The sequence below is a fragment of the Mesoplodon mirus genome (assembly GCF_964341445.2).
Source record: "Mesoplodon mirus genome assembly, chromosome: 18".
Lineage (NCBI taxonomy): Eukaryota > Metazoa > Chordata > Mammalia > Artiodactyla > Ziphiidae > Mesoplodon > Mesoplodon mirus.
In genome coordinates, this window is record NC_138994.1 from 22,131,771 (window position 1) to 22,147,436 (window position 15,666).

The window sequence follows — 15,666 nt, forward strand, 5'->3', positions numbered from 1 at the left end:
AAGAAAAATATTTGTTAAAGGAAAAATATTAAGGAGCAACCCATATTTCAGGATGGGGATTTTCCTCAGTGTTTCCAATGGTGGAAAACAGTTAAGCTATTTGAAATTTGCCAGAGGAATTGACATTTTCTCTGAGACCACAGATCCTTGGTACCTTGGTGCCCTGAAACGCTCTATAGCTTAGTGGATTAAACTAAATTTAGAAGCACATAAAACCTGAATTTGAATACCTGCTCGATGATTTATTAGCTTTAAAATCCAGCCTCAGTTTCTTCCTGTATAACAGAGGTCAATAAATTATAGACCATATGCCAAATCTGGCCCACCAGCTGTTTGTATAAGTAAAGTTTTATTGACAGACAGCCACACCATTTGTTTTTGTATTCTCCGTGGCTGATTTTGTTGTACCAGGGCAGAGCTGCATAGTTCTGACAAAGACTGTTCCACAAAGCCGGAAATATTTACTATCTGGCCTTTTAGGGAACATATTTGCCAACTCTGATCTATTACATGAGAATATAATAACCTGATTTGGTTTCGGGGGAATGAAATAATAGAAAGCCAGAACCCTACCCAGTTAGGCTCAATAAAGAGTAACTTCTGTCGTTACACAGAGACTAAACCTTACACATTTTGTTAGTTTTGTTTGCTTGTTTCTCGGTCTTTTCTATCTAGGCCATTCTGTCCAAAAACAAAACATGAGCTTGACTTCCTCTTACTTGGATTAAAGTAATCTGCCACCCCACACCTGTTTTGGTGATTTCTATGGCTCTATTTATCCAAACTATCAAGGTTTATGCCCTCTTGTTTGGGAACCTTTGCTTTCTATCTCAGGGATGCTACAGTAACCATACAGGGAGCCCAAAGATTCTTGCACTGATTTGTTTTCAATTTTTAATTTTTTATTTAGAAATAATAAAATAAGACATAATATATAAAAATATGTACAATCCATGGTTTGTGCAGTACATTAGGAAGACTTTAGATACAAAAAGACAGCAAACGGGAAAATAATAACTCTCACGATTGTCAAAGGCCGGGATTGTTCAATTCACCACAGCCCAGAGCTGAAACCCAACATAACTAGAAAAGAGATTCTACTTGGGAGTGAGTGACTATGCAACACTTTTTTTTTACCTTAACATTATTGGACACAGAGTGAAAAAACACTCACTCTGTTTCTCAGAACAAGCTTTTTACCTTTACTGAGCGGCTTATCATCAAATATGAACCAACATTTGTTTCTTGTAAGAGTGACATGATTTAGGGGACAGAACTCACTGAATAAACATCAAGGTTTGAGGTGGGAGTTGACAGGGAAGAAAGGGAGTGAAGGGAAGAAATAATGCATTGATAGAACTGAAAAAAAAAAAGATAAAACAGACTTTCACCAGGAAATTTGGAAATGGTTTCAGAGTTATGGGTGACATCCTTAAAATGTCTGATTCAAGTATACTCTTAGAGGGATAGAAAACTATTCCTTTCTCAATAATCAAAATAGAATTCACTTTGTCTATCTTTTCTTTAAAAATAGGATAACCAGGAATCTAGTCCTCCTCCCAAAAATATAATGCCCATCCAGATATGGGCAAAAATTCTTTAAAAGGGAATAATTCCTAAGTAAATTCAATGGGGGTTTGCTTGTCACGGAGAAGCCAACACAGATCCCGGAACAGACCCCAGATATTCACAGTGAGTCTCTTCAACCTGCGTTCTAATGACATGTGTGCACTAATTAAGGAAACCCAGTCAATGACAAATGTTTTGAAGGTAAAATGCAGCAAAAGAAAAAAAAAAAAAAACAACCCAAAACCAAAAACCGTTGTGCATTGCCTGTGTCTTGGCTCTTGACACACAAAAAAAAAAAAAAAAAAATTGCCATTTAAAGCTTGTAACTGTGAAAATACTAATAACTAGAAAAAGCTTTCAAATCAACAGTCCATGCTGAAATAAATAACAGAAGAACATAGCAATACGAACCTTATAAGGCTGGTAAATATTTGCTAAAACCATGCTAACCGGTAGCATATAGGTACTAGCTCTCAGAAATTGCTGCACTGAAATTATACTTTCTATGGCAATTTTTTTCCCTTTACAGACTTCTATTTACATTTGGCTTTAAATATGAAAATATCTGATAAACTTTATAAAATGTACACTTTAAAAACATAGCTTCTGCAAAATTTTCTTGAAAAAAAAAAAACAAACCTGTGCACCAGAAATTTTAGATATTTTTTTCTCTTTTTCAGAAAGAAGTTGCAAGAGTTCCCTCCCTCATTCTTGCCCCCTACCCACCCCCTTTCAAATATCTCAAGTCTTTTTAAGTGGCAGAGCTGTGTGATGGGAAGGTGCCTTTTCTGTGGTCACCCCCATTCTCCACTGAATCTTCATTTAATTTACAGACCACTGAATACTCTTTGGTTTGATTATTTTCCTTTGCAAAAATATCGAAATAGCAGCAGCTGAAACCGTCAACATCCTCTGTCAATGGCCGAACATTTGCCATTTACAGAAGAATGTAAATTCTGTATCCACGCACTCCCTCCAACTCTCTAAACAACTTCCCTAATCTGCCTTTAAGTTTGGACTTAAAATAACATCCACTTGCTTGATATCTCTAACTTGGTTTCAGTGAAAATAATTCCACAGTGTTCAAACCCACCGACTCTGAAGGCTGAGAACAGCAGAGACTGTCCGATTATTGCAGGCACCGCATTCAGATATGGCTGTTCAAGAATCAGAGACCATCACAGACAACAGTTTACAAAATACAGGATTCTAGAACAAGCTGTTTTTTAATGGCATACAGGGATATAATACCGTAAGAGAGTTGATTTTGAGACGCCAATTAAAAAGAAAAGTCAGCAACCCCAGAATTCACAAATAAGGAACTTTAAACCAAAAGAGAGTTCCATTATGTTGAGCTAGAGCGGAAAACAAAACAAAACAAAATGTTTCTAGCAAGTCAGGCAGCCAGGCAGGAGAGGCTTCTGGAAAACAATGTGCCCTAAGCAGCCTGCTCTAGGGCTCCACGGGCAAAAGGGATCAGCTCGGATTCAATCATGAGTGTGCATCCATCAAGGGGAAAGGACCCTTTTAGATCATTATCTCCTTTACTTGTGAGTCTGTTAGAATTTTTATGGCTCTTGTTGACCCTAAATTACTGAGACATTTTCATTCCTACTCTGTACCATTAGGAAAAAAAAAAAAAAAAAGCAATGTTCCCCTCCCTCCTGAATACTTGAGCTGATGAGCTACGTCAAAATGGCTCTTCTGCATCTTCCCACCTTCCCACTTCGGCATTCACAGCCCCCTCGGATGCTGTAGGACTCAGTCCAGACAGCCTGATCGTAAGAGCCAGCCTAGAGGCCAGGCATGGCATCTTTTGGAAGATGAAGTCAAGCTGGAGATGTACCAGCTGTCAGGGCAAGGAATTCAGCCGCAGGGGTATAAACCTATTGATCTTTCAAGTTGGATGGCTCAGCGTCAAGGATCCCAACTCATTTCAACCTAGGTCTTGTCTTCTGGAATACATTTTGGAATGTGCAAAGAATGGAAAAACCCAGAAAAAAATCTAAGGGCACATCACCATCTTTCAACGTCGTATGCGTTCACCTGGCTAGCACCACCTCGAAGGAAAGATGTTTATATCATGTGTGTGTGAATTTTTCTTCCCCTGTCTTCTTCCTCCTATAACGTGAAAGTTACATGAAGGAACAGAAATGTAAAGCACAGCACTTACTTGACTGTGTGTGTGATGTTCTGTTTTCTGAATAAGGTGCAAAACGAGAGGGCAGTTCAAGGTCTTGCTGAGGTTCAAAGTTATTGTCTCGATTTCAAGGCAGCCGTGGGGCTTTCTCTCCTTTTTAGTGTAAGCTCCACTGTGCAAAAATGTGCATTATCTTTGGTATTTATTTTAGGTAGTCTAACTTAAAATTTGAGATCACCCATTAACATCATGGAGAAAAAATAATAATAATAACAACAACCCGGAGGCTACCATTTGGCTAGTGTTACATAATGCCCTTATGTAACTGGAAAGAGCTTGACAGAGAGAGACAGAGAGAGACAGAGAGAGAGAAATCAATTCTAGCAAACAAATTACTGGCCTCAAAAAATCAGGCTCTCGTTTTGGCAGCTAATAGCCAAATACTCGCCACTTTGAAGCGCATATCATGAGCTCTCAAGAAAGTTCAACACTGACTTTTTAAATTACACACAAGAAAAACTACACTGCAACAGTACAACGTGTGTTCGTGTAGTTAGCAGCTTTTCAAAAGTTAAGGCAGAGTCTTGCCTTGAAAACATTTAAAAATGTGATGCCATTTAAAAACATTCTTGTTCCCTAAAGAGAAGCATTCTGGAGACGTCAAATACCCAACCAACCAAGGCTTGCCTGCAAGTTCAAGTTTGGTATGAAAACACAAGACAAGACATAAACACCCCATAACTTATTCTACAACGTGTTATGTGCCATCGGGTCACGGGGGGCAGGCATTTTTAGTGCTTTAGGTTCATCTCTGAGCCTACAGTCTTTCTTTGAAAGCATCGTGCTAGCCTCAGTCCCTCGTGGTCACTTGTCTCAAACCACCTCTTCACCAGTACCGTCGTCTGCGTAACTGCTTTGGGCCTTGGACCAACAGACTGTGTTTCAAAGTAACTATTCCCAAGGAGGAATTAGTCATATCTCCGACTCTCGCCGTAAGGGCCTGGGTTCTAGGGGTACACTTGCCTGGTTGTGAAGGTCTATGTCAGGGGGCGTGTCCGTACTCGTGCTCTCTGGGACCCCGTTTTCACTGTCTTCTTCCTCTTTGCTTGTGAGGGCAACCTCGTTTTCATAGCAAAAGGAATTAGCATTGGAGAGGATGTATTTCTTCTCTGCTAAGTCCCTGGCACTACAAAGGGGAGTGTTGGGTACTTCATAAGTCTTGTGGAATCTCGAATAGTCCACTTTGTAGTAGTGTTTCTCCTCGAAGAGGACGGGCTCGTAGCGGTGGCCCCAGAGGATTTCGTTGGCCAGGTATGAGCTCCGGCACTGCGTGGTCATGGCCGTGGCTTCCACCATGCCTTCGAGGATCACTACGATTTCAAAGTCCGCGTTGTCAATGTCCTGTTTGCTCAAATCGTATAACGGGCTGTCCTCGTCTATCTCGTGGACGATGGTGATGGGGGACACCAGAAATATGCGGTCAATGCCGCTGTCAAAGCCGACATTGATGTCTATTTGATCCAGGGGGATGTACTCCCCTTCGGAAGTAATCCTGGATTTGAGGAGCTGCGCTCGCACGTGAGCTTCCACCAGGTGGCTTTTCCGAAGGTTGCCCACCCGCCACATCAGACAGAGCTTGCCATCCCTCATGGCGATCACAGCATTGTGGCTGAAGACCAGGGTCTCGTTTCTCTTCTTGGGCTTGGCCATCTTGGCCATGACCGCGCCAATGATAAAGGCGTCGATGATGCAGCCCACGATGGACTGGAAGACCACCATGAAAACAGCCACGGGGCACTCGTCCGTGACGCAGCGGAAGCCGTAGCCTATGGTGGTCTGCGTCTCGATGGAGAAGAGGAAAGCGGCCGTGAAGCTGTTGACCTCGGACACGCACGCTTTGCTCTCCTTGGATGCGTCCAGGTCCCCGTGGAGTAGCGCTATCAACCAAAACACGCAGCCGAAGAACAGCCAGGAGAGAACGAAAGCCAGGCAGAAGATAACCAGCATCCACCGCCAGCGGATGTCCACACACGTGGTGAAGATGTCCGCCAGGTACCGCTGGCCCTTCTCGCCCACGTTGATGAACTGCACGTTGCAGTGGCCGTCCTTCTTCACAAAGCGGCTCCGGCACTGCTGTCGAGTGTGGACTTTACTCTTCCCGTTCCCAAAGCCATTGGCCACCGCCAGGGTGGCCAGCTTCATGCCGTCCTCCTCCGAAGAGACGATGCTGTAGCGGTTGGTGCGTACGCTGCCCATCACTTCTGCTGTGGACGCCAGCGCTTCTGCTTTGGAAAACAGTCTGAGTTTTTGCAAAACCCTTTGGAGAAACAGGTTTAAATGTTCAGTGAAGACCCACACACACAGAAAAGAAGGAGAGATGGGGGTCTCCAAGAGCCTTGAGGTTCTTTCTACCAAGGTCTCTCTCCTGGCGTGCAGAGTCACCTTAGTAACTCAGCTGACATCCAGAGAACAGGTCCTACTGAAAAAAAGAGAGAGCGAGAGAGATTGTTCGTTACAAAAGAAGTCATGGAAAAATGAAGTCTACTCCCTAAGGCAACATTTCCTAGCCAGACACAGGGTCAGATATAGATAAATGTCCTCTACGTTGAATTACTGGGTTTTTCGTTTCCTTGTAGCCCCAGAGAAATAGACAGAAAAGAAAATATTTTCTTATATTATTTAGAAGCATGAAGTCATTAAACACAGAAGAGTTAGTTGTTTGTGACAGTCTTTCAACTGAAATCTCAGGTCTCCCTTCCCCTATTTTTTGCCAGCGATCTGGAATATTCTACTTTACAGAGCTACCTCTCTCCTCTTATTCTCTTCCTTTGCCTTCACGACTTGCTGGGGTCCCAGGTGATTAGGCAGAAGAAAGACTTTCTAACTCCAAGGTTGGTCATGAAGCTTTAAGAACACGGACATGTCGGGAGAGCATTTCGCATGAACGCAGAATGTTAATATTAATTGAACAGCAGGTGCATGTTGAGAGAATCTGAGAGCCCTTGATGACAAGTTGAAATCCAAAAGCACCGACTATTTTGTTTAAAAGATAAAACTGAGCAGACAGCCCTTCTAATCATCTGAAAGGGATCCCACTTTCTGGAGACTGGGCTTATTCCGTCACTTCACATACTGAAAGCAGCCACTAGGCAGAATTGCCTGATAACATCTCTGTTAGAGCAAGTGATTCTGACTTGAAGACACAGGTTTACTCTGGGGGATACAGAGAGATCCTGTTGCCTAGCAATGAGAGACCTGAAAGTCTCTGGTGATGGGATTGTCATGTGTGATGACAGGCTAGAAAGTAAGCACCTTTGTGCCCAAGGACCAGGTCTTTAGAGGATTGACATGAGGCTGGAACTCATTGTGTGGAAGTCCAAGTCTATGTTTTCCCAAACAGAGATGACTTTGTGGTAGTAAATCATAAGGGTCCCTCAGCTGACTCTTCACTTCCAGTGCTGCTGCTTGCTCTCTGTTCCTATGGAGAATGCACTCACCTTTACTTAATGAGAACAAATAGTAGTTTTCAGTTTTCTCCTCTTGCTTCATCTCTCCCCACCCCAGCCCAGGTAAAAACCACCCATTGATTTTGACTTTCCAATTTTGCTCCAAAGAAACTAGTTTTTCCTGGACTCATGAAAGCCTAGGAGAAAGTCTAGGGTGTTTTGTTACCCAAATACAAATTTAAAAAATGAATATAGCACAGATCTGAGAAAGAAAAGTGATGCTCAACTTTTCAAACCACCAAATCTCTCTCCTGTATTAAAGGGGGACAATGAACAACAGATGGACAGGATCAGAAATCTGTCGAAGCCTTGATGACGAAGACTCCACTTTTTCTTTCTCCCCTCAAGCCACATTCAGATTAAGCACTTAACAGAACCATGTTCAGCCAAGCCAACTGCAAACAAAGAAAGCAAATCATTGATCTGTTTCGGGCACCCCCTTAAAGACAGGCAAGGTGCATTGTCTTTGAAAATGTCTTGTTACAGTCTTTTCACTTCTCCCTTTTTATCCAAGTTATTATGCAAGAATGTGCCCCAACACATTTTTCCTGAGATTAGTCATCTGTGAAAATTGCAATGTGTGTTACATTTTGGCAGCTTTTGACACCTAAATGATGCCTGATTTGAAAGTGCCTTTGAATTACTTTATAAAAAGAAGTTGCTGTGCCTTCCCAGCCTTCCACCTGCTTCAATGTTTTGTCTGCTTCCCCATGAAGTTTGTACTTGGACAAAAGAAACAAGACTCCTATTCCTCAGGGTTCTAGATCCTGGACACGGAAAGAAATTTTTTAAACAGTGATTTCAGCTCACTTGGCTCGTATGAAATTGCCAAGCATTTCTACACAAAAACAGAGATAACAACATGACACCGAATGCAGGTGCATTTTCCAAAAAGGGGGGCGAGGGAGGTCTCATTTAAATAGTGCTTGAATCCTTGAGCTCTGTGTGACTTCAGAATCTTATAAGCTGACACCAAAAAATTCCCTTTTCATGATTCAAAACAATCCTTCCATCTGAGTTACCATTAGGGACCATGAGTAGACAGTCTCAAATTTCTTCTGACTTATTTCTGCACTCTTTCCAGATTAAAGCATAACAACCATATGAAATCTAAAGACTGAATTACAACTTTCCAAAAATCTTGACCCCAGGACATTAGCTTGAATTCCACAAAACACACACTACCAGCTTCCTACGAATAGCTTTCCGCATTTAGAATCTTGAAAAGAGCCTGTATCGAGCAACTATTATTGTCTTATTTCCATTGCTAATGACAGAATTTGTTCCATATGTGGAGCATCATTTAGAAATTCTACTATTTCTGCCTGGAAAGGGGGAAAAAAGGATTTTTTTTGGCAAAATGGAAACTTTTGTCACTTCCAGCAGGTATGCTCCAAAACAGATTTATGTGTGTATATGTGCGCACACACATGATGTGTATTCAGGCTCTGGTGGGGCTGATGACGTAGCAAAAATCTAGAACCTGCCAACGTGTGAGAGGGTAACTGTCTTAATATTCCACTCTGAAGAATGTCTTTCCTATTAACCTGCCCGCATGCCTGAGTGGCTGCAAGCAAGCAGAAAACCTCGTTGCCTGCGCTTCTCACACTGAAAATCACCGATTCATGAGCATCTGGGAAAGTACTTTAATTAGGAATAGGGCTTTCGTGTAACTTCATTTTCGGCCTCTATTCTTGATACGTTTTTAAGAAACATTTGATTAAGAATAGATGAAAACAGCACGCGATTGGAGTCCTCGATGGGCACGACTCAGGAGAATTGATACTTGGTTTGATGAACAATGTGTAAATTCCCCCGTTTTCAGCTAAAATATTTAAGGGCCTGATATAAATTTAACAGACACAGATAATCATTTTTACCCAGGGTATAACCAATGAGGTAGAAAGTATCCCTGGGAAATTGAGAGGCTACATGTGGTGCTCTTCATGTTAAGACTATTTATAGGCCGAGCCAAAATGAAGCATAAGCAATGGAAAAAAATAGTTCAGGGCTTCAATCTCAAGGTAGATGTTAAAGGAGAGAGAGCTGTGGATCCATATACACGGTCGAGGAGATAGCACGGTGTAAATGAATGCATCCAAATCATTTTTACCGTAAAGGAAATATTCCCAATATGGAGTATAAAAGAACAGAAACATGTAACCATGAAGAATAAATGAGAATAAGTGGGGGTCGTGGCGTGGGGCAAATAAGAAAGTTTCTAAGGAAGGATAGGAAATAAAGATGGTAAAAGAAAGTGCCCTGGGATGAAAGAGAGGTCGGCTGAGTATCTAGAGCAGCTATTCCCCTGCTGACGCCATATAGACCGGCCTGAGTGTGCTCTGGGCACACTGTTGCTATTAGAGCCCAAGGCTAGCAAAGCAACCTCTCAGAGGCTCAGTAAACTGAAGGGAGGGGGAGGGGCAGTAGGGGAGGCGGGATACCCCCTCGTCTACGTGAGCCCTATAACTTTTACACCCAACAATGCAGGTAGCCTCACTCAACATGTGCACATGCTGAAAAACATACCTCTTTGGCCACCAAAAAATATACACTAACAAGAAAAAAGCTTGAAACAGTCCGGCTGCTCAGGTGAAGACATGGTCAGTCTCCCATGCTACTCAAAAGTCATACAAGGACTCTATGGCTAACCAGGGATTCTACAACCAGAAAGTCTGAAGGAAGTAGAAATAGCGTGTGTGTGTGTGTGTGTGTGTGTGTGTGTGTGTGTGTGTTTAACGCCACATTCACAAGAGCTCGGAACAAATATTCCTATGGAGAGCAATAATATAAAAGAAAGTGCCAGCAAAGGGGGAGGAGGAGGGGCTGAAAGTAAAGTGACATGACCTTGACCCCAACTCTCACCCCTCCCACCATCCTTAAAGTAACATCTCTTACTCCTGAGCCTGGGGATTTTTCCGGATAATGGCAAATATAAATAAAACACTTGGGGCAGGGTTGGAAGTGAGCAGGAAAAAGCTAGCAAGTGTACAGGTAACATACAGCAGACACAGAACAGCCGTTAGTGAGAGGAAATCTGACAGCCTACCGATTATTAACGTGAAAAGAAAACAAGTGGTACAAAGCAGCATGCACTCCTCGCATACCCAAAACACGTTTTCAGATAATGCCTTGTTCCCTAAAAGGCAAATTCTGAGTTTATGAAAACCCCCAGGATTCACAGGTATTCCAGTTACCATCCTACTGATAGGATTACCCAGACACAGACGATAAACTGCCCGTTTCCTATCTTGATTTTTTTTTCCAACTGTCATGATGACTCTATGTTATGATGCAATCTTCTGCAGAATCAAGTCGTTTTGACCACTGTGCTTCCCTGAAACCACACTGTCTTCCAGTTTCGGTGTTAATATTATTATTGCAAAGAATAACAAGTTGCTCAGGGGAGACTGACATGGGATGTGAAAGTTTTGCGGTCTTCCGGCTGAAATCCAACGCGAGCTCCCGCTCTCTTCCCCAGCAAAGCAACTTTGAGACGCTCGCTGGGTTTGGTACTCGAAGCTACACTTGAAGCAAAATGACAAAGGGGCGGGGGTGGGGGGGAAGACGCCAAGGATCCAGACCAGCGCTGCGTCCCCAGGTTTGCCAAAGTCTGAGACCAGTACTCTAGACGCACCCGCTCCCCCCCTTTTTTCCCCTTAGAGCGAGATCGAACAGAGGCTCCCTCGCCCTTGTCTCCAAACTCAGTATCTCGCTACAGCTGGTGCACTGGAAGTTATGAGCACAAACAGATGCTGCAGAGAAATCTGTTTCTATTGCTCAACTGTTCCAAGCATGTCTCAGTATTTTTAGCTCTGGGGGTGTTCTGGTGCGCGCACAAACTCTATAGGCATGGTCTGGGACTCCGGAGCGTGGGTGAGCGCTAAGGCAGAGTGACAGCTGGGCACCTCTGGGGCGGCGGGGCAGGGGAGGGTCGGAGACGGCAGCCCGAGTCCACTCCCCGGGACGCACAGGCAACGAGAGGAAAGGAGGGAAGAAAACACACAGCAGCCCTTACCTGTTGCCGGCGCAGGAGCATGGGGGCATGGCGTGGAAGTGGGGGGTTACAGAGGCATGTAAGATCCAGGAGTTTGTACAAGCGAGCGAGCCAGGGCGAACCAGCATTCCCAAGACCCAGCTTGCCGGCGCCGGGCGGGCTGCGCGCTGGCCGGGGCTCCAGGGCGCTCTGAGCTTTCCTGGGCTCTTTTGAGGCGTCGCGAGCCACCGGCCCGCCTGGCCCCGCCCCCGGCCGCGCCGGCCAATCGCAGCGCGCCTGGCCCCGGGGACCGCGCGGGGAGGGAGGATGCTGCGCCCGCGGCCGCGGGGCTGCCGCCGGGGAGAACCTGCCGCCGCTTCCTTCCCGTCCGGCCCCCCCGCGCCGCGCCCCGGCCGCCGGTCCGGCCGCGCAAGCGAGGGGGAAGCTGTGCCCCGGCCCGGCCGGCAGCAGGTGGGAAGCTCCGCGGCCGGGCTCTTGCGGCTGCCTGATGGCAGCCTGGCCCTTGGGCAAAGCTTCCGACCCCTTCGCCAGCCCTACACTTGCCCTCTTCTGTCGTCCGTGGCGGCGGGGCGGGGCGTGCGCCCCCAGAGGCTCGCGAGGTGCCAGGGTCCGGGAGAAGCGGTGGCAGCCGGGGAGGCTTGCATTTCAGCATTTCAGCCTTTCAGCCGGGGCGCGTCTTCCTCTCCCTTCACTCCCCTCCCACCCCCTGAATCCGCCCGCCCCCGCCCCCCTCCAGGACCAGCGGTGAGCTGAAGAGCCGCGAATTAAACGGGGAAAGGGACCGCGACCGGCTCGCAGAACCCAGCGGGAGTCAGACGCGCGCGAGGGTTGCAGCTGCCTGGGAGAAGAAGCTATTCCTCCTCCCGGCTCTGGGTCAATTACTTACAAAGCGCCTAGACTGCTCGGAAGGGTGAACCGCTCGCTCGCTCTCGCAGGGCCCGCCCTCAATCTCTGTCTGCACCAGCGCCCGGCACGCTCTGCTGATCTAAAATCAGAGCAATTAAAGAGTAATGAACTCTCTGGAACGGCGACTCCTACAGACACTCAGCGCGGCCGCGCATCAGCGCCTCCCAGCCCTCCTTCCCAGCAGCCAGGCAAGAGCATGTAGACCCTTTGCAGAGACCCTTTCAGAAGCTCTGTCAACTTCAGCGTGAACCGGGTGTGGACACTGGAACGTTACAGATTAAACCGTGTGTGTGTGTGTCCGTCTGAGTACTTTGGTGTCATAATGCAGCTTTGCTCTTAAAGGATATTTAGGAGTCCCCCAAGTTTGAAATCCCTGTGTGTGTGTGTGTGTGTGTGTGTGTGTGTGTGCATTTCCTCAAGCGATCAAATGTGTCTTCCGCGCAGTTTATTTAAACCTCTGAAAGGCCTCCTAGAGACGCCAAACTACTTCAACAAACTAGCTCGTATTCTGGGCGGCACAGCCCGGCTGTATTTGTGCGTGTGGGAGAGTGAAACTGACACTTCAAGGAAAGGGTCTGCGCCGGGACCCACCTCCGAGCCTCATACCCGCACGCGGCCCCTAGGAGGTGCTGGTGAGATACGCTTGGGTTTTGCAGATCGCTCTTAATCCTGCCTTAGCAAGTGGGCCACTTTTCCTAGAACCGAGGAAGCCGCTGAGATTCAAAGGGCCTGGAACAGGTTACGCACGCGGTGTCTCTCTGATAGCCAAGCGCATTGCCGTTTCATTCCATTTGCTGAGGTAGTACAGTAGCCCGAGCCCTGGTACCAACTGTCTTGCCTTTTAAAGTCCTCTCCGTGGGGATAATGCTTCACACCAGGGAGGTCGAATTTAACCTGCGTCAAGCCAAGTGTTATTTATAGACCGTTTGGATCAACTCTGCAAAAGAGATGGATGTATAGAAAGCCAGGCTGTAGCCTAAAGCTAAAAGAGCCTGGAGACAGAGGGGCTAACTGCATAACCAGAGGACAGAGGATGAGGTACAGCTCACTGCACTGCAATAAGCTTCCTCTGAAATGTGTTTCCTCAGGATTTCTTCTAAGGAACAGGCAGGCGGGAGAGGTCCAATTAATCCTTCAAAGCATATTAAACCTAACTGGAAAGAGGAAGAAATTCATCATCTATAGATGTTCTCTTCTTTACTATGATTCAATCTATGTATCTGTAGATGGCTAAGAATTTTCCAAACCACAGGAATTCAGAGAGGCAACACTCTTATTTCCAGGTAATGAGCTGTAGTTCAAAACCAGTCACCCAGAAAGGGGTGCCATTTCTCTGGAATTAGGATTGAAATTGTTTTACTTTAATATGCCACTCTAAGTAAACTGAATACACCCCAGGCCAGGAAAGTTTCATATGATAGGAAAAATCTTTAAAGAAATGAATGCAAAGTTACAAGATTATGGTTGTTTGTATAAATTTACTGATGGGAGGGGGGCAAATAAATATATGTATTTATCTGGGCAAAGGGGCGTCTTTCTCATCAATGTCACTTTTACCTCCCATGTAATGCTATGCAGCAAGGCTTATTTGTTGCCGTAGAATATTAGAGAAAAGTTGATTATTTTAATAAGCAGCTTCCCAATCTGAATAGAATTTTCACCTTAATTATTTAGCTAAATAAAGAAACATGAAGGATTACATTTTGTTAGTAACTGAAACTTTGTAAATTCAGGATAGCATTGATTAATTCTATTGCTTCATCTTATAAAGAAAAATATAAATGTGCATTTTAATTAATGAGAGAGACTTTTCACTACATCCCTATAAGGAAAATTCTAGTATTCCAAAACATTCAGTGCTTGGGTAAATATACTTTTCTGGAGCGATGCGTGATACAGATTTCTCTAGTCAGAGTATATCTTTTTGGCTGAATCAGTCCTTATTTAGCAAAAAAGTCCCCATTAGTTTTTGACACCGGTGCAGCTGAGTGTTGGGATCCATCTGTGGATTAAATTTTTCCAAGGAAGTGACAATTATGCTCTTACTGATTCCCTCCATGGTAACCACCTATAATATTAAAGCCAAATATTAGTCACAGTCTAGATCTGCAGTCAGATTATGAATGGTCGTGTGACGCAGAAGGAGATTGTTTCACGAGGAACATAAATCTTTCCTTTGCATTTATGTAAAGATCACCAGCAATTAGATATATTTTCAGGTGTCTGTTAACCATCTATGCAGCCCAATTTCATATTGATAAAGATGAAAAACTCCTGTTATTTGCATCTACTAGGTAGTAAGAACCACTTACTAGTCTTTGCAGTAATAATTAGTAATCATAAATAAATAAATGTTATATTGACTTGAAATGTAGATAGGATGAGTTTGCAGTCTGCTGCTATGAGGACAAGCCATCCACTAGGGTATGTTAAGCCACTGAATGTAATCTTATCTGTTGGGAAACGGCTTTGGCAATTTCACTTACTGCACTGGTAAGATTTCATCTCCATAATAAATTCAATAAAGGGTAGTAGCTACTTGTTGAGTAACTACTTTGTACTTTAGCTGTGTGCTAGGTGAGATAGGAGACAGAAGAGCCTTAGGAGGAACAGTTCCTTCTCTAAGAATTCACAATCTCTGAGAAGACAGACAATGCATAAGTGAAATGACTAAATGACAAGATAAGGCAGCCTCTGATTAAGTGCTAAAGTGATTTGTGAAAAAAGGAAAATCTGGAGAATGAGGAGTAGAATGAAATGGATTAGAATTTATGGGGAAGTCTTTCGAATGGAAGACAACACGTGACATAATAGCTTGCGTAGTTGTGTTAAGGATGCTGAGAGCATAGCAGAAGACATGGTTGCCCCTCACTCAGATTTTGTCCATAATGGTATGCCCCCAGCTCTGACTGTATGCGTGTAATTGTGTTTATAAATTATAAGCTGCTTCTAAGAATGGCATGTCCTTCCTGCATGCCACTGCCTGCACAGTTTCCTCTAAAGCAATGGGATTTAGTGCACAAGACTTATTTGCCATTTGTCACACACAGCGATGATGCCTAACTGATATGGCAGACCTGGGAATGCAGCATATCACATAATGCAGTGGTCCCCAACCTTTTCGGCACCAGGGACAAGTTTTGTGGAAGACAATTTTTCCATGGACTGGGGAGGGGAGGGGCGGATGTTCAGGCGGTAGTGCGAGCAATGGGGAGTGATGGGGAGTGGCTGTAAATACAGATGAAGCTTCGCCCACTCACCCACCTGTTCACCTGCTACTGTGCAGCCCAGTTTCTAACAGGCCACAGACCAGTACCAGTCTGTGGCCAGAGTTTGGGGACCCCTGACATAATGGCTTTTCTAAATAATTGAAATTTGTTTGATTGGGAATTATTTTCCCTTATGTAATGTATGCATCCTCAAACTCTAACTGGTTGCCCCTGTAGCACTCTGTACATAGTTCTAGTATAGCATATTTTGTTCCTCTCATGCTGTTACAGATATATTTTTCCCTATATTTGTCTCCACCTACCAATGGGGAGCTTTTC

General features: G+C 44.6%; 1 protein-coding gene across 1 annotated transcript; it reads right to left on the minus strand.

Annotated features, from left to right (window-relative positions):
- Nucleotides 1-957: 957 nt before the first annotated feature.
- KCNJ2 (potassium inwardly rectifying channel subfamily J member 2) lies at nucleotides 958-6,149 on the minus strand. Its single transcript, XM_082604735.1, has one exon. The coding sequence runs from the start codon at nucleotides 5,963-5,965 to the stop codon at nucleotides 4,682-4,684; it is 1,284 nt and encodes a 427-aa protein (XP_082460861.1). The 5' UTR covers nucleotides 5,966-6,149; the 3' UTR covers nucleotides 958-4,681.
- Between the last annotated feature and the right edge of the window lie 9,517 nt (nucleotides 6,150-15,666).

What these genes read in the sequence shown, in the direction of transcription:
- KCNJ2 (XM_082604735.1), bottom strand. Translation starts at nt 5,965, where the DNA reads ATGGGCAGCGTACGCACCAACCGCTACAGCATCGTCTCTTCGGAGGAG.